The following is a 22678-nucleotide window of genomic DNA, read 5'->3' on the forward strand; positions in this document are numbered from 1 at the left end:
CACACACCAGGGCCCTTAAAAAAGCTGTCTCACATTCCCTCAGACATTGGCTCATCCGTGCTGGCACCTAAGCCGCACCCTAACCGCTGCCCAAATGCAGTGCAAGCTTAAAGATTTACACTGTGAGTTACTATCTTGTTAGAAGAGAAGTCTTCAGACCTGGCTAAGGTCTTTGGCACTTCGAAATGGTTTTTCACAGCTTCAAGTTGTATTTTTCCCCTTTTTCTTAGGAAAGGATTTGTGTCTCTGTCTATATAACATAGTGCATCACATCAGCCTTAACATTCTTAATCTGAACCCTTACCTCAAAAGTTGCTGCCTGCTGTTTTTTGTTTTTTTTTTTGCATTCAATTTAAGGGAGTTAATTTTAAAATGCAGGGCTGGGGTTACACAGTTGGACAGTTTTAACCCTGTTAAACAGTCCAAACACTAAGTTAACTATTTTGCTTGGATCGTTTTATTCTCCCAGAAATGGCGGCCTTGTGACGCCTTTGCAGAGTATTTATGCAGGTGGTTGAATTCTTAAACATTACTGCACTGTGACCAAAGAGCTTCAGATGAATTTAGCCTTGTTATTTGTCCTGTGGTTAGTGTGGTTATTTGCATAAACTTTTACTGTTCCACTCTGTTTTTGAGAGGTTTAAAGTATTGTTGTGCTTGTTTCTGGTGTTTCCATGTTTGCGCTATTGACCAGGCGATGAAAAGCACCAAACCAAATAAGGCGAAGGATTTTGAGTCCCTTTCAATCAGACGTTTGTTAGAAACTGGACGCCACGTAATGGTGGTCCTTGTTTGGCAGCCAAAAACAGAAAAGTGCCAAGTGAGAGGGAACACAATTAGAGTTGGCTGGCTTAATCTCCTGAGTTGTGAGAAAGAACAGTTGAGATGCTAAAGGGACCAAAAGAAGGTGATTTTCTTGGTTAATCCAAGTTAATAAGTCTCATCGTGCTAGTTAGTGCTGGTGTGAACAGTAGTAGCTGTAACCAGGAGTGTTGATGACAGGATGTTACCATAATGTTGATTACTCCTCCTTGAACACATGATATCTGCATTGTGTTATTGTCCTTACAACGTTTTAGGTGTATGCATTGTCCTGCATCGCACAGTGAGCTAGCAAACAAGCAGCTCTGTTGCTGCCCATCCTAGTTAAAGTAAAGAAACCTTTCAAACCCTCCTGCTCCGGTGAAACGCAAAGGAATATGTGGAGCAAATGGCTCTCAACCATTTTGTGCTTATGGTTTAAAGAACAAACCTGAGCCAGCACTTTCTCCAGCGAAACAAGCTGTCAACAAAGGCGGCATTGTGCTCGCTGTACGCAACAGTCGTGCTAACCTTTGACAAATGCCATCTTGTTACTTTAATCACATCTGAATGCTCCCGTATGGTCGAAATTATCCAATCAATTCATCACAGCCACCCAATCTCTGGCCTGACATTTTTTTTCTTTGGGCCAGAAGCTGGAAAGAGGGGAAAATTAGAGGGAATGTTTTAATGGAGAGGGTCATGGTTAACCAAAGGGAAGAGCTATAAACACAATACTGAAGTCAGAGTAGCCAACAACAGTTTCTGCTGCATCAAGGATCAAATATGAAACTGGTCAAACCCCAGTTTAAAGGGTTCAGAGTGATTTAGAGGGGTCTGTTACTACCACCACTACTCATCCTCGTCTCCTTTGTTTTCCTCGGGCTTCTTCTTCTCTTTCTTTTTTTTTCTTCAGTTCTTATAATAAAATTTATTTATTGCAAAGGAGCCATATGTAGAGTTTAGATTCCAGGAAAAGTACATGCAGTGAAAAACACAAGCAGAACAAGGTGATGCATAAATTCAGCATATGAATAAAGAGCCTTGGTGGATTTTCTCAGCGGCCCTGTAGCCAAAATATCTTTTTAAGCTCCATATTTTGAATTACATTTACAGGATAATGAAGCAGATTTCAAGGCTTGTTCTACTCGCTGTAAAGGGTTTTGGATAAAACTTAAACTTTGGTGGTGAAGCTTGAAGAACATTACAAAACTGTTTTGTTGTTAATCCAAACAGCACAATAAATCTGAAAGCATTCCAGCTGGACAAATCACACAAGTCCTTGTCAAACATCCATTAAAAAGCCAAGCTTGGATGTGGACACGGAGAACATGGAAAGAACACAATACAGTGGGGGAATTTGTGGTTTTGATAGATTTTTCACGAGTACAAACCTGCTGCAATCACATAATTAAATGGCCACAATGAATAAATCTCTGGCCTCAAAGAAAGTTGTATGGTGATGACGATGATGGGGTAGAGGTAGATTTTTCTATCTATCAATATGTGCACACTCAGAACAAAGCAAGCAAAATCTCAATTATAGTTTATACTTTTTGGGGGCACATGTTGATTTTTGATGGTGTAAAAATACAGAAGTGTTTATTTTGAGCTTTTTCTGGTTGGTTTGACAAAAAAATATTTTTGTTTCAGCTAAACTGCATCAGAGCTGCTAGCAGCACCATTACATAGACAGGGGATTCGTCTGTAGGCTACCAGACCTCTGTGTGTGTGTCTGTGTGTGTTTAGTTGCTGTGATTGTAACCAGCTGTGCTGTCGACTGGTGGCCTCACTCGTCTCCTCTGCAGATTCCACTGCAAGCGCGTGCAGAAACACACACACACACACACACACACACACACACACACACACACACACACACACACACACACACCACCAGAGCTACTACCCGATTTCTAAACAAGGGATCTGGGCCAAAAGACTCCGCTTCACACACACATGCACACATACATTCTTTAACTCAGAAATCTCTGACTCGTCTGTACCCCACGGTCCTTCTTTCAAACACACTGACATTCAGTTTTCTATCACATGCTGTTCTTTTTTTCTCTGTCCCCCATCCCATCAACAATTTTCTGTGACCTCCCGCTCATTTCTCTCCACACACACACACACACACACACACACACACACACACACACACACAATCTGCAGGGGAGTTCATCCAATCAGGAACTCTTTATTCCAACCAGGAATGTTTTCGTGTCCCATGTGCTATAAACATAAATAGGACGATGTCATGTGATGGCAGCAGATCCCCATACAGTTTATTTTTCTGTTTACACACAGAAAACTCTGATTGTTGATTGGTTGGAATGAGAAGTTTGACCGAAAATAACAGATCAGGTCCTGAAAGCATTTGAACAATTGCTGGTATATGTGCTCTTTGTGCCTGATCACATGGTCATGGGAACATGGATATAAAGATGAAAGTTTGGACCTTCTTACATGAAAGCTTACATAATACTTTCATACACAACTCTTCATCTTCTGGCCACAGGCTCCAAGGCTCGTTGGATCTGCAGCTACTTTTTAAACTATACAACAAAAGTTGTTTTTTTTTTTAAAAACAAAAATAGAAATGGGTATAAGGAGATGAGACTATCCTCCCCCAGAAATCTTCTTTTATAAGAATCAGAGCACTTTAACCTAAGTGGCTGTAGTTTGCTTTTCTTCATTTTCTATCTTAAAGACACTATGATGTTATGGTGCTCATCCTGAACAGGGCCACAAGTTTGGTTTAGTGTATGTACAAAAATTCAGACTTCAGACTGCTCTAAAATCCTGGTTTCCCAAAGTTGGGCTATATCATCTCAAACCAACCCACTTGGTGTTTAAAATCCTAAGTTTGTGAGGGGCAACCAATCAGACGAGAGGGAGACTTTAAAGGGAGAAGAGCTAAAAGGGTTCATTTCAGTCTGTGGATGAACTGTGGGTCTGCACTGATGCTCAATGTAAGATGCACACATTAGCAAAATTGGTTAGAGGTTTGGAGACGCTGTCTGTTCTGGAGGGGACGATCTGCAGAAAGGGCATTGAAGAACGTTCCTGCAGACCCGAGGAATCCTTGATCATATGAGAATCTGAGAAATCTAAAATATGTTTGTCTGTTAGACTCCCTTCTTTTGGTTTTGAAAAACAGTTTATTTTGACATGCAGACAAAAACAGTCCTTGCAGTGCATGTGAAGAGTTAAGAGAACTAAATATAATGGATCTAATAAAAGAGGCAACTGAGTTTCAAGCAACATTCAGCTCAGATGTCTTAGTGGTGACACTGAGGCTAAGCTACAGCATGTTTGTTCTTTAACATTTTGGGTTATAATAGAAGCAGTGTTTTCTGCCCTAACCGTAACCCCAACCCCGCCTATAGAACTATTAACTGTAACCACAGGGGTGGGAGCAAATGGCCTTTGTAATCAATCAGAATCGAGATGACAGCAGATGGATCATCAGGTAGAGCGGCACAAAAATGCTTCTTCATAGTTCAGAGAGGATACCTGAGAAACAGCTACTAAATCACTCTCCTTCCTCGTAATAGGTTTGATCATAGGCTCTGCCGGCTCAGGCAGATTCAGCACAGAGCAAAATCCGTCTCATCGCTCGCTTCGGTTATTTTGACAAGTCTGCATGTCTGCTGCCGGCCCGCTGACAGACTGCAACAGGCAGCTGCTGCTCCGCTTTCACAAGCTCTTGACTCATAGCTGTGAGGATAAACGGGGGAGGAAGAAGTCCAGAATGTGTAGAAAGTCTGTACTGACAATGAGATCGACTGCTCAAAACCAGATTACAGATGGACCAACTTCTAATGGTCTCATTTGATTATCTGAAGTACTTGCAAACAAAGAAGCTATGGGTGGAATGTGGCTTTATAGCAGTAGAAAGGCTGGTTTGGTGTTTTGAAATCCCGCTTTGGGGTCATGTCTTAATATCTGAAAAAATCTGGATGATGCAAGCTCAGAGAAGGGAGGAATCGAAAATGACTGTTTATGTGGAATTTTCCTTTCAGATCAATAGTTTAGCTGGGTTGGATTATGTTTCACTCGTTTTCCCTCTGTACATATCTGCTGGGTTTGGGATTAAGCCACACACACAAATTCCTTCGGAGACTCTGAAATACAAACCCAGTTTAGTCCATTTTTAGAGATTTCAGCCAAAGCTGAAGAGTTGTGATTACTGTCAGATGTGAGGAAACGTCCAGCGTTATACATGCATACATGTCTATGAATAACATGTGCTGATCTCACTTCCTTTAATTTGGTTTATTTATTTATTTTTTTTTAAATATTAGCAAAGACAACAACATTAGTGAACGTGGTTTTTTGCTCCATTTTTGTCTTTTTTTTTTTTTTGGTTTGCTAGTTACTTTGTGGCTGAAGTTCGTCCACCCATCTGTTATTTGTTGAGTTATCTTGAAGAGCGAGAAACAGATTTGTCTGGAATCTGGTGTACAGATTACTCCTGGCTTGGTTGATTAGATCTTTCTTTCAGGCTCATATCTCTGACTTATCGTTTTAGCTTCATTAAGATGTGGGTTTGGGCAAACAATCTCGAGTCTAACCACTACTCCTGCGGTGTGGTTTAAACTTACATAGCCCATTTATGCAAAATTAGGTAAAGTGTTTAATTTCTAGTTAGAAAGTTTAATGAGCAGTGCACTGACACGATTGATTCATGAACATTAATGAGACTGATGAACACTTATATGTCGAGTTAGAACTCGGTGGTGTGACTTTGTGTCTTTGAGCAATCACAGGACCTCCGTACAGAAACAACCAGGCCACAAGCTGGACTACATAGCACCTTGCAGCTGTGCAGCAAACTAAAGCAGCTTAAGGAGTCAACTTTTTTTTTATCATATTTGCTAATTGAATGTGAAGAATCTGCTGAATCGGCAGATGTCAGTTAATGTGGGCTGGATTTAGCTTAGCTTATCTGAAACTCATTTGAAACTTGTTATTAATAACAATAAATCTTTTATAATTCATACAGCTACAAAGATGATGCTAAATGGGGACTGTACACCAAAAACACACAGTTTCAGAAGCAAACCAATAAGGTAACTTTCACTGGTTAAAGTTAAGGTTTCTGGCGCCGGTTAAGCTCACTGCACCCTTTCAAATAAAGCCGTAAAAAGGCAAAAAAAGGAAAGTTGAGGTGTCTTATTTTTTCAACTAGAAAATTAAAACAACTGTTGTTCTCAATGCATCTAATGGCGTTTGTGCTTTAGAGATATGCAGAAGTTGTTCTTTGTCATTATACACATGTTCAGTTTCATTAGCGACAACCCCAACCACAAATGAAGAAAAAATGCATGCTTGACAATTCAAACTGTTTTCCTTCCAAAAATGTCACACAGGCCACATAAAAGTTGACTAACATGAAGGAGGGAATGTGAAGAGGCAATAACTCTGCAACTGAAATTTAGGATAAGCGTCTCACAGTGCGACTTGCTATTCAAATAGGAATGCAGCATGAAATGATGTGCTGGTTAACATGAAGACAAAACAGACTCCGAGCTTATAGATGGAAGTAAAATGCTTGGGATTCCAAAATCCAGTTGAGTTGTGGTAGCAGAAGCTTTTTGTGTATGATGTATCCTCCAGCTGTTACCATGACCGTGCCAAAGAGGACGTAGCGTGGAGACAAATAACGGAGCAATGACAGCCGTGTTGGCTCTGATTATCATTATACAGCAGACATGCATCCAACTTCCTGCCCAGGTTTATTAGATCCATGTCAGCACAGCAATGAACTTGCAAGCTCCTTAAAGTGAGGTTAAGGTTATGGCTCTACTATCACGTTTCTACAGTGATATTTTTTTTCATTTGTAAGAAAACTTTTTATTCAGCATTATAGCTGAAGCAAAAGCTGCACGTTTCACAAGGTGTTGACAGTTTTGTGTTCCCGGGAACTCGGAAAAACCGCATCGTTTCAAAAATAAATGGGCATCTCCTTTCTTTCACGCATGTGCATCAGCAGCAACATTAAACCTAAACAGCGGATCAAGATGCCTTTAAATGCCAAGTATAACAAATGCAAAGGTATGTGTGTCTTGTGACACAGTAATTCTGCAGAATATTCCCTCCTCGCTCCCCTCGCTCGTACATTTCCTGCCGTCAGTAAGGCAGGTTTGCTGATGCTTTTTCTTCTGATCCTGCAGGGTTTTTTCCCCATCTGGACTTCATTTCCTTCTCTGTGAATTTATCTGGCTCTGTCTCAGAGCCATCTTTTTTTTTTTTTTTTTTTTTTTTTTTGGAAGGTTCTGACGCCCTGCATGCCTTTCTCTGCTCTACAGTTACACCATCATCAGCCACTGACGCCTTTCTATAAACATAAAGGCGCTCCAGCGTCTGTTACTGCTATCTGTCAGGGGGGAAAAGATTAAGCGGAGGTCAGTTTGAGAAGATATCTGCATTTGTCAGCTGTTTTTAGTTCTTGAATAGAAGGAACACAATGTCAAAATGTAACGTGATACTTTTATCCGTAATCCTATTTTGATTATCGGGGACTCTGCACAGATTTGTTGGTTGTAGAACGTTTATAGTTTTTTAGAATTGTTCAAAATACGAATGGGATAATGCACGAAGATTCGTGGTAAAAAATCAACCAACATTGCGATCAATACGCAAAATGTTTATGTAAAAGTCATCCGAACATTATCTGTGTAATGCTTTTTTAAAATCAGCATTTTGGATTTTTGGTGAAAAATTAGGGGCAGTGCTGCCGAGCTATGCAGCTGTAGGTGTGAACTGTCTGCTAGTCACAGAACTGGGCGTCTCCAACATGTCTGTGCCTTTTGTAGCCTTTTTAATTACATTATCTTACAAATGAATGTCACCTGCTTTGAGGTAAAACCCATCCACGCAGTCTATGTTCTAGTTTTAATGAGTGGTTCGTTAATCCATTAATTAGCACTGATTAGCAGGTATGTGATCTGTGCAGAGACCCATACAGCTAATGTAGCTTGCTAGTGTTAGCCTATCATCTCTACACTGAGTCTGCAAAAAGAGCAGAGAAAAGAAAATGTTAATCTTATAAACTTTTATACTGGGGCTGCTGCTGCTTTCTTTGGGATTTGGGGAAAGCAGTGTTTCAGAACAGAAGCAGCTGATTTAATCATATTTTTTAAAGAAGCCATTATTTCTCTGGAACACGCTGAATAAAGAGCAGATTAAGATGTATTATTGTTTGTGTAACTGAAAAATGTTTCATTGGAATCCACTGTAATGCAATACATTTGAGAGAAGTCAGTTTTATTTATATAGGCCAATATTCCAAACAGCTGATTTTCCCCTGGGTTTCTCTTGCGCGCGCGCGCGCACACACACACACACACACACACACACACACACACACACACACACACACACACACACACACACACACACACACACACACACAGTACAAGAAAGGGAAGAAACCTCCAAAGGAGCAACAGAAGAGGAATTCCTGGACAGAGCATGGATCTCGTTTCTTTACACACCTGTGGAGCTTTCATCTTATTTTTCTTGGGTGTCACTTTAAAGCTTATTCCTGCTGCCATGTGTGGGCAGTGGAATAAGCTGACGCAGATGACATTGACATTTATCTTGTTTCAATATTCACTGTGCTCTTAGCTTTTATTGGGTCTCTGCCAACTCATTAAAACGTTTGGCTTTCTTTATTGAAAATGTTTCACTTTGACTGCATCTTGTCGAGTGCAGAGCAGTTTTTGAACTTTAGGCTTAACTGGAAACTTTTTCCTGCTGCCCCAATGAGGCTGATGACAGAAATGAAAATGAACCTGACCAGGGAAAGAGCCAGAACATGCTTAAATACTACATTATACTTTTCTTTTTACCCAGTATTAGTATAAAACATAGATTGTTGGAGATTTAATAATGAGTGCTGCCCAAATACAAATGTTTCATTTACAAATGATGCATGCTCGACCATCCAGGTAAGGAAATCCCAAAAAGTTGATTGTGTTCATCTGGGCGTCGCGTTTTCAGTCGGAGAAATGTTTCGTCACTCATCCAGGTGACTTCTTCAGACTGAACAGACTCAACTTTTTGAGCCATCACGGTGTTAAAAAACTTTGCTTTCACTGCTATGAGTCCCACAGGTTAAGCACTTCAAACAAACACTGTAAAAAGTGGCTATCGCATTACTCGGGTCACCTCAGTGGGATGACTGCAAGTATTCGACACCACACATGCAGGATGAGGGGCCGCAGTTAATCACATCAGCCAGCAGGGCAGGCTTCTGATGAGAGTCACAGCTGGGGTGCTGCCAGGGAGACTGTTACCACGACGGACCAACAGGGGGATGTAATTGGGTCCAAATGTTTGTAATTCATCGAGTTAAGGGCAGGCACAAATTTTCCCTAAGGCTGTTTTATTATTTATTTTTTCTCTAACTTGAAGCAGCGCTAACTGTTTTATGTGAACTTTGCCCTTTAGACTCGTGCTTAAATATTACTTTCCTTGTCATGTTTTTTTTTTTTTTTTTTTTTTTTTTTTTTAAGAAAGGGTTTGAAGGTTTTTTGTGGGGGTTTTTGTCCACTGGTCGGTTTTACAGACTATCAGATGTCATTTTACTCGACAGATTAAGGTTTCTGAACCAAATAGAAACGCAAAAAAGACCATTATAAAGTTTTAGTTTGAAAAGTCATGTTTTTAAAGCCTGGGGTTTTATTATCATGGCTTTTAGAAACTAGACACTACAAGTGAGGGACAGATCTTACTGAGAAGGTACAGGCAGGATGACCTGTAGCCATATATGCTAAAGGTCACACCATGTGAATCACAAGACAGCACTACCCTGAGGTATACGGAGCTCTATTGCCATAGATGGTGACCATAATTTGGAAAAAAAATCAGGCTGTGCTTAATAAGACTTGAAACAAGAGATTGAGACGTGAAAATATTCAGGCGAATGTCTACTGGACTGTTACAGCATCTGTGCTTCCTGCTTCCTGCTGCTTTTTGCACTTATAAGAATCACTCCTCATGACTCCTGTAAGTTGCGAGGAGCTTAGAAAGGATGCAAGTTTAAGGCACGTCCTTGAGTTTTTTCTTAAGTTTGGCAATTTTTACTTGCATCTATAGCTACAAATGATATTCTGTGTAACATGGTATTTGACTTGAAGGTGACTGGATGTCTTTCTTAGGATCAAAAGATCTTAATAAATTCTCTAAAACATGACAATTTCCTATGGAGGTGTGTAAATACTGATATTATGGACAAAGGTTATGGGACAGATAAGAGGATTATTTATTTTCCTTTCTGGGGCAAATAAGATCATCATAAAAACTGCTGACAAATATAAAAAATATTTTCCCCGTGCACCTTTAAACTGTGTCAGAGTGGACAGCAGGGAAAAACTGACAAAAGATACACGGAAATATTGAGCTCATTGTAGCTGGTGCCGTGTTCACCTTACTGTATAGCGTATTGTATAAAAGTAAGACTTACGATGTGTTGGACTGTTCCAGCTGTCAGAAGGTGCAAAAGTCCGAATCACAGTGTTTCTCCATCTACTTTCTCCACATACTGTGAATATAAAAATCCCAAACAATACATGACACTACATAAGCATCTGTAAAGAGGTTTACAGGATGGTCTGATCGATGCATGTGAGCCTCAGAGCCAGAGATTAGATTAGCTGTAAACTGTTTACACTGCAGGCGGAAGAAGGACTTCTCTGCTTTTATGTGTAGAAACTGATTCCTTCACCTGAGCAGAGCGCTGCCACATTGTAATAACACTCAGACCTTTATGATCCACTCTATATTATTATGACATACCATCCCTGTACTGTGCTGATTTGCACAGGCAGGATAGCCCAGACCCGGCATTTGTCATGTAAATGTCATCTCAACGTTCATTCAAATGTTTTTGCATCCGGGCCAAATGTAGGTCAGTGAGTCAGTAGGATCTTTGAATAGAAAGATTAATAGGAGGAGCTTAATGAGCAGTGCAGGTGATAAAGATGTTTGTATAGGAAGAGGAGGAGTACAGTGAGTGTGGACTCCTAGCAGACCTCTTCATCACCTTGTTCTTCTGTTATCTTGTACAGTTATTGTGAAGCAGTGTTTAAGAACATCTCGCCTCTGTTGTTTGGGTTATATCTTATGTCTAGCCAGGAAGGAGTGATAGGTCCAAAAGTATAAAAAGATTGGTTTATGGTTTTGATAGTTTGAAAGGTCTTTTTTAGTTCAAGGTTATTCATGTAGCATCAAATCACAACAAAAGTTCTTTTAAGATAATGTGTACTGTAAGGAAAAAAGCCCGATAGTGTTTGAAAGAGACCCCCAACAAACAGATGATTGCTTAGGCAACAGCAGGAAGGAAAAACTCCCTTTTAACAGGAAGGAACTTGGCAGAATCATATTTGTACTTTTTTCCACATGGTCAGCTTAATTTTTTTTTCTTTTTGTTGCCTGTCCCATTTGGCTCTTTTGCCATCAGAGTTATTGTCTAAAGGCAAAGAAAGATGCCCACGGATTTACTTTACCAAATGGACCATCCCAGCCTTGCCGTAATGGTCTATTTGATTCACCTTTTATTGTTTATTTTATTTCATTTTCACTTGCTAAATATGGGACAGATTTGACTGGGGAAAAGAAAGGGGAGAAAGAAAGAGGGAAAGAAAAACAGCGGGGAAGAGGAACGGTGATAAAGGGCAAAAAACAAAAACCAATAAAATAAGCAGACAAAAAATACATCTATCAATCACCTGGATCAGCTTAATTTCTTGCTGTAAATCGACAAGCCCGTTGCCTTTGCTTGTGTTGCATGGGTGTAATCAGACATTACAGGGGCTTTGTAGAATTAGAGATCAAATGGTCTTTCTCACATACACGTCAGTCTGGCAATGTCTAGAACAGTTCAGTGTTGCAATGTATGTGTGCGCTTCAGGGAGTGTTAGGTATTCATTTCAGTTGACGTGTTTTTTCAAGCAGTACTATGGACAATCAGAATTTTAACAGATTTTTTTTTTAACTATTGGTACATGGTCGTCTAACCTGGTGCCAGAAGACACTCCCACAGGTTTAACTCTTCTCTCAGATCTGTTGGGAGTGGTGATCCCATTCAAATGAATGAAAAAGCCAAAGAGTTTCACAGACTCCTGAAGTCTGTATGATCGTAACCTAATGCCACTGTATCTACAGCACTGCTCCTACAACCATCAGCTCACTTCCTGTGGTGCAAGCATGTTAGCTGACGCTTTTTAAAACATTTAATGACTGAACTACATCTTTTAGCTCTAACCAACGGTTTGGTGTTTTCTCGTATTTGTTATCAACTGTTGGTTGAGGTTGGTCATGACTTGGTCTTTGGAAAATTAAAAAACTGGAAGAGAGAAGCTGTTTTCTTCATTCCTGAGAAACCCTCTGTAAATATTTCCTTTCAGCTTGGATGCTCAGAGTCTTTAGTGTCCGACTGCAACAGACTGCTCATCAGAAACTGCATTTCCAGTGTGATGTTATTGTTGGTATTCTTTCCACGCTCTATACATCGGTATGCCTATTAACCTAATTATGGCTATTATGGTTGTAATTTGAGTTCCACTCCACTTCTGAGCTCTGCGCACGGTTTCACCTCAGGCTGGTTATAAACACACGTTTTTTTTCTGCTTGTCCAGAGCCAATAGTGTTTTGAGGCTTTTTTTCCCCTGATCGACCCCTTTATTGAGGAAAAAGGGCTTTCTGTTTGTAATATGTATGTGCTTCTATGTCCTCTTGGTGCTCTTCTCTAATCTGATAAAAAGTTTGACTAACTGTATTAAAGGAAATAAAAAAAATACAGCAAGAAAACAGGCTTTAATAAATCAAGATGAAGGAACAGAGCAAATGTCAGACTGGTATGAAGACCGTGACTGACAGAAAACCGACGGTCCTGTTTGTTTTCACATGCTGTTGTCTGTCAGTGGGAACCAGGCGAGATTAACAGGATAGAAGACAGTCGAGCCGTGTAACTGCAGAGGACGTAGATGCTCTGTGGATCGAAATGTCCCACTCTCTTTCTCCTAAATGCAATTCTTTTCCTCCTCCAGGCAACAGACTCTCAGAAGCTAATGTGTGTGTTATGGGAACACTGTGCACTGCTGTAATGAGATTTTCACTTTACATCCAAGTTGCGCCGGCAGAAATGTTGTCGTTAATTTTGATAGTGTGATCAAAAATGTTATCTTTGTCCGTGTTTGCAGAGATTAGAGGGGAAAGTGTGAGGTTTATTATTACTGTACCTTTTAAGTAGAAAATGAGTGGGGATTTCCCCTGTGAAACCTGCCACAAAGAAATATGAGCAGCGAGGGAGCTGCTAACTACTGCTGCTTTCACCTCACTGCAGATTGTCTGTGTGGCTCTTTTCTCGGCAAAAGTGGTTGTTGAGTCGCAGCAGGTAATTTACCTGCAACTCTTGTGCCTGTTAGAAAATGTGTTACTTTTATTATTGACCAAACTTTTGTTTTCTCAGATGATTCTGTTGTTTGAATGAATGTTCATGGTAAGTCAGACTAGTCACATTACATTTGTAGGCCAGATAAGCAGTCAGTCCATTAAAACGGTAATTCACAGATTAACCTGGTGTTAAGGATCAGCTTCACTATTGTTAATAGATGTTTAAAGCCATATTTGAGAAGTCTTAAATTTAAAAAAGTGCTCTAGAAATCCCTTTTGGTTTCCAGAACAGCAGCAGACAGAGACAGTAAGGGTAAAGCTGGTATATTTCATAGAGCACTTAGCAAACTTAACTTTCCTTCAGGAATTCAGAGACATAAAAATGAAATAAATAAAGAGAGGTGAGGTTTAAAAGATCGCCACATTACATGTAGCGATTGTGTTTAGCTCGATGTTTATGTGGCTGTAAATTGTTTGGATTGTGTTTTTGTTTTGTTTTTTCTTCCTGGTTTAAAAACCACATTTTGCATCAGATTGCGAGCATGTGCTGATTGATGATCGCTGACTGATTGTGAAACCAATATTTTTATGACTGCTGCTGAAATTACACAGTGGCATGTCCCGATGAGTTAACATGTGTCAGGATCATACACTGTATATAAAAGATGGACGCTGATGTCACACACTTGTTTGTGAAGTCCCGTTTGGAAGCGATAAGTTAACCATTTTGGTTGTTGCTGCCTGGGACTTTTGAAACTCGAGCAGTCATATCTGAACCAGAGTGTGGAGTGCTCAGTTACAAGCCACAGGCTAGATTACTTGTCAGGTAATTCCACTAAAACAGGTAACATCAACACCACAGACAAGATCAAACAGTCCATTTCAGTGACTCTTATTAGCTGAGGTGAAGCAGCTAGCACCCACAGTTAGCACCTCTCAGTCAAAGCTGACTATGAGTAGTACCAGGCTGGAAACGTGTGTGCTTGTGTTGTAAATGTAGGCATTTTAAAAGTATTTGCGCATGTTTCTTAGGGGTTTTCTCACAAAAGAAGCTTGTTTGGGGTAAACCAACAATGGTAGCATTTCCAAAGTGAATGACCTTTACTGTTCCAGTATTTTTGTTTTAGTGGAAAGACCAATTAAGGATTTAGTTTTCTTCTATGCGGGATGGAAAGCTTCTCTCTGTGGTTACTAGACCTTTTAGAACATACAGGTTTTGACAGTGTTACTATTTTTATGCTGAAGTGGATGTGAAAAATCGGCTTAATGCTTCTCTACCCTTTGCAAATGCTCAGACCTTCACGGTTGAGGACGAGCATTTCTGACAGCATTACCTCTTTTCCTGCCCAGTTCGAGTAACTGTGAGAATCCGGTTAATTCTGCTGTAACCGTTGCAACTTTTCAAACCGAGGCCAGCAATAGGAATATCCAGATGTTTTCTCACAGATGCACGCTGATGTGCTGCCTTTTTTTTTTTTCTTCCCAAGCCTGCCTAGTTATCCATCAGTCACCACCACATCACTGAAGCTTCAGCCAAGTTTTCTTCTGGCTTCACGAGCTTCTATTTCAGCAGCTTGGTTTGTTTTGCTTTGAACTTTGAAATCTGAAACTAATTTGGAAAATCTTGAGTCTGCTTCTCAGCAGTGAAAATAAAAGCAAAAGGTCAAACGTGCTAAATGCCGTGCTGCTGGGCTTTTTGACAGCCTGAGTGGAAGCTGTAAAAGAGTGTTCATCACTAAGGTCACATGTTTGGCTGCTTGATGTTTGCTGCTGTCCACCCTCCTGGGAACCTAATAAGGGTTTTACGACTCTGTGTTTCTGTCTGAGAAATTGGATTTAAGTGCAGCCTTTGGCCTCTCTGTGCTTCCACCTGAGCAGTGACGGGCAGCAGAGATGATTTGCTCCGATCTTTGCTCAGTAGATGGCGAGTAACGACATGCAGGTCAAGAGAGTTATCATTAGAGAAGAATGGATGCTGTGCAAATGTTCATACTTTGAAATGGCAGTGAGGGGGGGGGGGAGCTTCCTCTACAGCACCAATAGCTGGTATCGAATATAATTACCCAGGTTCACTACTTCATGGCTCCTCATGGTGGCGCATTTAGTCAAATGAAGATAAAATGAGCAGAACTTTGCTAATTAGCAACACAGAAGATGAAACGGTTGGGGAACAGTGAAGAGAAGGACAGTATGGGCTTATTAATTGAACTGACGCATTAAAAATGTCTGTATTTTAATAAGTACATTTTCATCGGAGTATGAAGTATTGCAGAATCGTTGAATCTTGTTATCGTGTAATGCATCATGATAGTATTTTTTCATGTTTCTCTTTCACCTTTACTTAAAACATTCAGGTGAAATTTGATTTATTTGCTTTCTGTCTGCGTAATTATTGATAATTTACCTCTTTGATCCACAGACGTACATCGGTTCCATCCTGGCAGCAGTCAACCCTTACCAGCCGCTCCCTGGCCTGTATGACCGACCCGCTGTGGAGATGTACAGTCAGCACCACCTCGGTGAAATCTCCCCGCACATCTTTGCCATCGCCAATGAGTGCTACCGCTCGCTGTGGAAGAGGCTGCAGAACCAGTGTGTCCTGATCAGGTGTGTGATCTGTTTTTGTGAATGTATTTTATTTGTTTTTGAATCTCCAGAAGTTTTAATGGATTTACAAAAACACAGCAAGGAGTTGAAGCAAACTCATGTAAAGTCTAGCGGCTACTAGAGAGCAGAGTGTGAAACGTTGGAGTATTTTAAATATTTCGTTATTGTTTTACAACTTTTGCAGACTTGATGGTTCACATTTAGAATATCAGCACCATTTTTGCCTGAGGTTTTATCAAGCATCCTTATTGGTCCTTTGAATAACCCCCCCACAGAGTACCAAACTCCTTCATCTGGTTTCAAGTCTCCTCAGCGCTTTGGCTGCACCTCTGAGGATCTTTCTCTCTCTCTCTCTCTCACTCACACACACACACACACACACACACACACACACACACACACACACGCTCTTTCTATCGCCATCCTCTGTCTGCTCCCTTCCGTCCCAACATCCTTCCTCTTTGATTTCAGTCGGACAACTTTCACGTCGACTGTGGCTCCATTGTTCAGTCGACACACACAGACGTTCTCTTCCTACTAAGTTAAAAAGGAGCTATTTTTGTAACTCAGATATGATAATATTTGGCTGCTAATTTAGTGAAGGACGGATACAGGAGTTGTGTCTGAGTTTAAGTGCGTGGGAATTGTTGTTAGTTGTCATCAAGGTATCCTGAGTACGTGGCCATTCAACTTCCTGTTGCAACATTGTATTGTTGGCAGCAAAGTAGTTGTAAAGAGGAGCAAATAAATTAAGAGCACAAAAAGGGTGGTACACTACACAGAGATTATTGAGCCAGAATGGCTCTATCAGCTTTTCCTGTGACAGTTTGCTCATTAGCTGTCGTAGTTAAGAGTTGAGAGCTTAAAATTCTAGTTTCACATTTCTGTTTCTTCCATTATGAAATGCATGTCATGTTTTCATCTACAAGACAGAGCATATTAAAATGTGTTGAGAGTTGGAAACTGAAATCTCCATATTTCTGAAGACTGTTTAGAGATAGTATCTGAAGCAGAAAGAAATAAACATGGTGCTGCGTCGTGTTCGGAGAGTCTCAGTCTGCTGCTTCAGGCAAAAGTACTGCAGTTTTCTTAGGATTAGCCGGCATTAGTTTACAGCCTTGTTTGGTTCGCTTAATTGGCGTTGGGGATAACGAGGCACACATGTTTCCTTTAAACTTGAACCGGTTTAAGTTTGTGGGGAAAGCAGAAAGTTAAGTAGCTGGGATTTTGTTGTTTGCATTACACATTAATGAAACATTAATTAGCGATTATGTTTAATTCCTTCTGTGTTGCTGATGGTTTAAGTTGCACCTCTATAGTCATCACCATTGAGGGCCTGACCATCTACCACACAAAACATCTCTATGATCCACATCACTCACATGATTTGTCAACCAAAATGTCAAGTGGAAATTTTCACCATGACTCATTTTCACAGCCTTTTCCAAAAGCTGCCACTGTTGCGCCCAAACTTAGAAGGCATGTTGTTCATGTTGGTGTGCTGGGAGGAGATCTCACAAGAAATTGAAATATTGGCAGATGCAGCCTACAGATTCTGTCCGCTCTGAATGTCTTCCCATAAAAATAAAATTTAGCTAAGAATCTCTTAAAGTGTGAGTTGGCTCTTAAATGAGGAGGAAGAGACGGTTCAGTGCTGGCGTCTGCATTGCACTGGTGCTGGTGTCCCATCACCTGGATCATGAGGTAGCATTTCATCTGGCACTCTCTTCAGCTCCACCATGGAGTTATTATCAGTCATTCTATAAATTTAATTTCTATGTCCCAGTAACATAAAGGTTATAATTAAGCTTAATAACTGCAGAGAGACATGAAAAAGATGGTTGCTCCATATAAAAACAGATTTTGGCTTACTTGCTGCAGCACATGTAAACACATCATTTGATCTGTGCCAGTAACCTTGCATGCATTCAAGTTTTTTTTTTTAATTAAAAACCAATGATGACCATTTTTAATCCTAACTTACAAAATGAATGGGAATACTTCCCTGTGCTTGTGCACGGCATGCAGTCTCACGTGTTCTGTCTGTCGTCTTCTGGTCTGATGATGTATTTGGGATACAGAAATTCTTTTGTCTGGCACGATGTTGGTTAGTGGGAAGAACATGCGCCATGGTGCACAGAGCGAGGCGTAAACACAAACGTTGTAGTGGCGCTACAGAAAGTCCTGAGCCACACAATGCTGTCACTTTGTTAACGAGTCGTATCGCTGCTGTGGATCTGCTTTGTGTTTGTCTTCATCACCTTTCGCTTTTCAAGAAAAATCATTTGTTGTTTCTTGTATATTGGACAAAACTGTGGAACATTTTTAACAAAGGGGAACAGAGCTTGTGAAACTTTTTAAATTCACCACAGAAAGTGAAAAGTTGAAAGAAAAATAAAGTCTACAGTTCAGTTGTGTAATTTTTTTCCATGACAGCAAAGCAGCACGTGAAGTCATCCAGGCCAGAGAGGACAGACCGCAGACCACAGCCGTAACCTTTAGCTGTTGTCTCAGCTAAAACACAACCTGATGGTTTTCTGTCTGTTAAAATAGAGTAAATGACACACTGAGCTTTCCAAGGTACACTCTGCACTGCTTGATTATCCTCTTCTAACTCTGATTGGTTTCGTATTCCGAATATTTTGAGGTTCGATGTTGCAGCTTTTTATGCGCTCCATTGTCTTAAGAATTCAGCTGGTTACAATGTTGCGAAATAGGAAATGAGGGTGATTACAATGAAAGAGCGCAAACACTGTCGTCTGACAGCCTGACCACTATATGCTTAAGGTTATACTTAGCAATATACTTAAGTTTACGTACAGAATTTACTACTACTCTTAAATAACTTGTTTTAAACTACGGTACCACCAGAGTTTCTTTCTTTTTTTCTTTTGGACCCCTCAGGCAGGGAAGTTTAAGACTTTCACTTCTAAGCACTGGGTTTGTTTTCTGTCAGTGTTTTACTGCCTCTGAGCTGCTAATTAGCTGCTAATTGTTACCCTGAAGGTAGACTTTTAAACTTTGCAAAGGAATAAAACGCTTAGGTTAAGGGTTATAGACTTGGCAGAGCTTTGTGAAAAACACATACAGATATCTATTTTTCCACTGTGAAACTGTAAAAATCAAACAGACGATCTTTGAATTAAAACAAAATTCAAAAGCTAGAAAAATGTTCTGCAGAACCCACGTAAACACAGAGAGAACATGAAAACACAGAAAAGCCCTAAACTGGTTTCAAACCCTGGACTGTGAGGCGACAGTGCCAACCACCTCACCGCTGTGCCGCCCCCACCTCTAAACCCCATCTGCCCATGCATCTATACCTCAGAATTTGTCTGCTTTTATACTTTCACATCTGAGTTCATGAAGTGGTGGTGCTCCCCCCCTCTGAGTGATGGATGTGTGAGGCTGTGAATAATTGCAGGGAGGGGAAGAGAACGCCCCCCCCCCCCCCCTTTTTTTTTTTTTAACCACCTTGTGTTTCTCCTGAGGGCCGCTGCCGGCTGTGTGGGCCGACTTTTTGACTGAGGATCAGAACTGAGGCTGTTTTTGTCATGCTCTGTGGTGGTCACTGAAAACACATGATGCCCTCTCTGTAACCACACAAAAATAATTCTGAGTCATTCAACATCATATATCAAACGATATCATTTAATTAGTCAACACAGGATCCATTAAGTGCAGTTATTAATGAGTGGCAGTCATGGCAGTGAAGAAAGACCTGAGTGTTTAAATACTCGCCTCTCATATGTGATCTCCCACTAAAGCAGTTTATTTCTAACTTTCTAACCACGTCCGATTGGCTGCAGTGTGTTGAACTGGGTCAAATTAAATGTGACTGAATTACTGACTTTACTGTACTTGCATTTAAAAAGATAATTTAAATGCATTTCAGTGGCAAAGAGTGAGACGACCAATACTTGAAACCAGATCACTGACGCAGTCGTTGCCCTCCATGACAGAGCCGACTGCAGACTTTTTACAGGCAGGTTTTCAGGCTCATAAAGGTCGTATTTTTGATACCCTGAAGTTAGACTTTGGGTGGAGGATCATTTTAACACAGAGTCGAAGTCCTGCCCAGCTGCCGCAGTACGTGGCATGGTTCACAATGATCTCTGACACCCACACACATTTCTCCTGCAGGTCCCCCAAAATCACCAAAGCGGTCTCGGTGCAGACCCTCATAAAACATGTAACATGCCAGCACCTCCACCCATACACAGAAAGGTTCGCTTCATGGTGTGTTTGAGAGAGAGAGGGAGGAAGAAGAGCTATAAATCGCAAGCTGGCACTTTCAGGCGAGGCAGGAAGCTTCTCTCACTGGATTTAGGGATTGTGGGTAATCAGATCCAGTCAGGGGGAGGCGAATGAAACAGAAGCTGGTGTAAAATAAGTGGAAGAGGAGAAGGAGGAGGAGGAAGAGGCCAGCTCTATAACACAAGGCCATCTGCTCATTAATGCTCATAAATGCCACTCTGCATTTTCAATTATGCGGGTACCTGCCTACATCGAGCCACATTGTTTTAATGGAAGCCCCCCCTTTGAGCTGGTGCTGCAGATTTCAGCAAAAATGCCCTCCCCACCGCCAGCAAAGAAAATCCTGGAAAACCTCCAAACGCTCGCTGTGCACAGAAGATGCCACCATGGCAGGTTTAAGTTTGGATAATAAAGCAATAAACCAGAGATGCAGACCTCTAATTCACATTTTATTAGCTAATTCTCTCCATTTCTTATGAACCTGATTTCTTTGTTGGCTCAGTAGCATTCTTACAACTTTAGTGTTGCAGAATAAGCCATGCCTTCATCAGAGAATTGTATTAACCACGCCCTAAATCTAAATATATATACGTCTATATCTAAATCTAAATGGAACACGAACAGGTGACTTCTATAAATTCAATCCTTGTACAGTATTTGGGACTTGCATGTATGGAGGTTACTGCCGGGACAGGACTTGACTGACCTGCAGTAAACACTGACCTTGACCCTGTCCGGCTCTACTGGGATGAACTTGGAATGCAGACTGTGAAACACCTTACCACACAGTAGAAGTGATGGACCTCATTAATGCTGTGGATGAGACCAAGCCTTTGCAGGCAGGTTCCAACATGTGAATGAAAGATTAAAGGCAGAAGAGTGGAGGCTGTTAGAGCAGCTCACTAACACTCATGTTATTGGTTCAACATTTACAAATGGTCATATTAAGCAGACAGCCAGGGTGTTTGAACACTGTAATAATCGACAGTCAGAACAAGTTTGTCATTTAAGAACAAAACAAAAGCTAGCACACTCATGCCTGAAGCTTCAATACAATCAAACTTTTTCATTTGCAAACTTTGGCTTGTTGGGCTGCTTTTTTTATGGCTAGAAAGGCTCGAATTTTTAAATTGCAAAGCTGTCGAGGTGTTTTTCTGCCCAGCCTACAGGTTCCCTCCCCCAGCAGTTTGTTTCTGACCTCCTGACCCATAGGTGGGTGCCGGGTCAAACCCAATAGTCTCCAGCCTTGTTAATTATTCAGGCATGTGGGGGTCACAAAAGCCCTGCAGCAAAGCCTTATGAAAACATACCTGAGAGGGTTTCTCTTGGGATTCAGCAGGATTTCTCTGTTTCGCCTGCTTTGAGTGTCTGACACATAATTTGTGACCAAAGGAAGGAATGGATCACAGCAAAGGAAGAGAGCCTGGTGGAGCGGAAACATAACTAACTGTGCAGATTTAAGTGTAACATGAGACGAGCAGTTTTCTAAATGTGAAATTTTATGGTGTTTGCGTTTTATCAGTGTTTACATGTAGAAATAAGCATCAGTGCCTTTTCATGAGTTTCACGTTAAATAATGACGCATCCCAGGTAACTTAAAATACTCGTGAGATCCTGTTAAAGATGCTCTAAAAGCTGGGGAAGGTTTTAATCATTCTTCACCATCTGTGGGGGACATCCAGACAGGACTGGTGACCTGATCCTGGATGCTGTGGAGGAGGTTGGTGTCACATGGAAGTAAAGGCTGTTGCAAACACTGGTAGGGTAAGAGGCGGTGCTGCTATAGGGGGCATTAGTGCCTGAAGAAAAACACCTTGAACTCAGTCCATTATTGGATAAGTAAGCAGCAGAGACTGGATCAGCACAGCTGTCTGGGCTCAGATTGAAAACTCCAGCTGTGGGTATTTTGACATTAGTCTGACGCTGGGCTGGAAGAAAAAGGTCTAATCCCTTATACAGGGTTAGATTTTTAGCACGAGTCGCACTTCAGTCTAAGCTCAGGCTTAGCTGCACTTCACTCTGATAATCAGACTAAACTTTCTGAGTTAAGCCCCGCTCCCACTGCAACATCTGCAGACGTCTGGTCAGCCTATCATCACGTCTCTTATCTAATCTCAAACTGTTCACACACAAGAAAGCACTCAGCCAAACAGCACAGTGTAAATATGCAAAAGTTTGTGTTCATACATAGACTGTGTAGTGCAGGAAATGGCTTTGTCTTCATATACGTTCTATTAATACAGTGTTCTCACACCTTTCCCCCGTCACACATCACCAGCAGCCTCTTTTATCAACTTTAGCAACTTTTGGTCTGAGATTTCATTTTGTTTGGATGTCGTGAGCTGTAAGGATCCAGTGTGATCAGTGTTATTGGATGCTGCCATTTATAAATTACCCACAATTTTATGTAATGAATGATGCATTTGTTTTTAATTGGCCTTCCGATTATCAACTCCAAATGGTAATCATGTGTTTTTGGAGTTTCTAACAAGTATTTCTTTCTTGAAAAATGCATTTTTTTTTCATGCAATAACCTGTATACCTTTATCACTCACACGTCTACACTTCTTATCATTTGATAGTGTGCAATGTTGCAGTAATCTAA

At 40.8% G+C, this 22678-nt stretch overlaps 1 protein-coding gene across 1 annotated transcript in view; it reads left to right on the forward strand.

Moving 5' to 3' along the window:
• The window catches only part of myo10 (myosin X), a 128349-nt gene that overhangs the window by 54562 nt on the left and 51109 nt on the right, over positions 1–22678 (forward strand). Inside the window, exon 4 of the mRNA XM_085378810.1 lies at positions 15629–15816. Coding sequence (XP_085234936.1) covers positions 15629–15816 — 188 coding nt within the window. The remainder of the gene's footprint in view (positions 1–15628; positions 15817–22678) is intronic.

This window comes from Diplotaxodon limnothrissa, linkage group LG18 (genome assembly GCF_057381915.1).
Source record: "Diplotaxodon limnothrissa isolate DT_005_m linkage group LG18, D_limnothrissa_male_GT1.1, whole genome shotgun sequence".
Classification (NCBI taxonomy): domain Eukaryota; kingdom Metazoa; phylum Chordata; class Actinopteri; order Cichliformes; family Cichlidae; genus Diplotaxodon; species Diplotaxodon limnothrissa.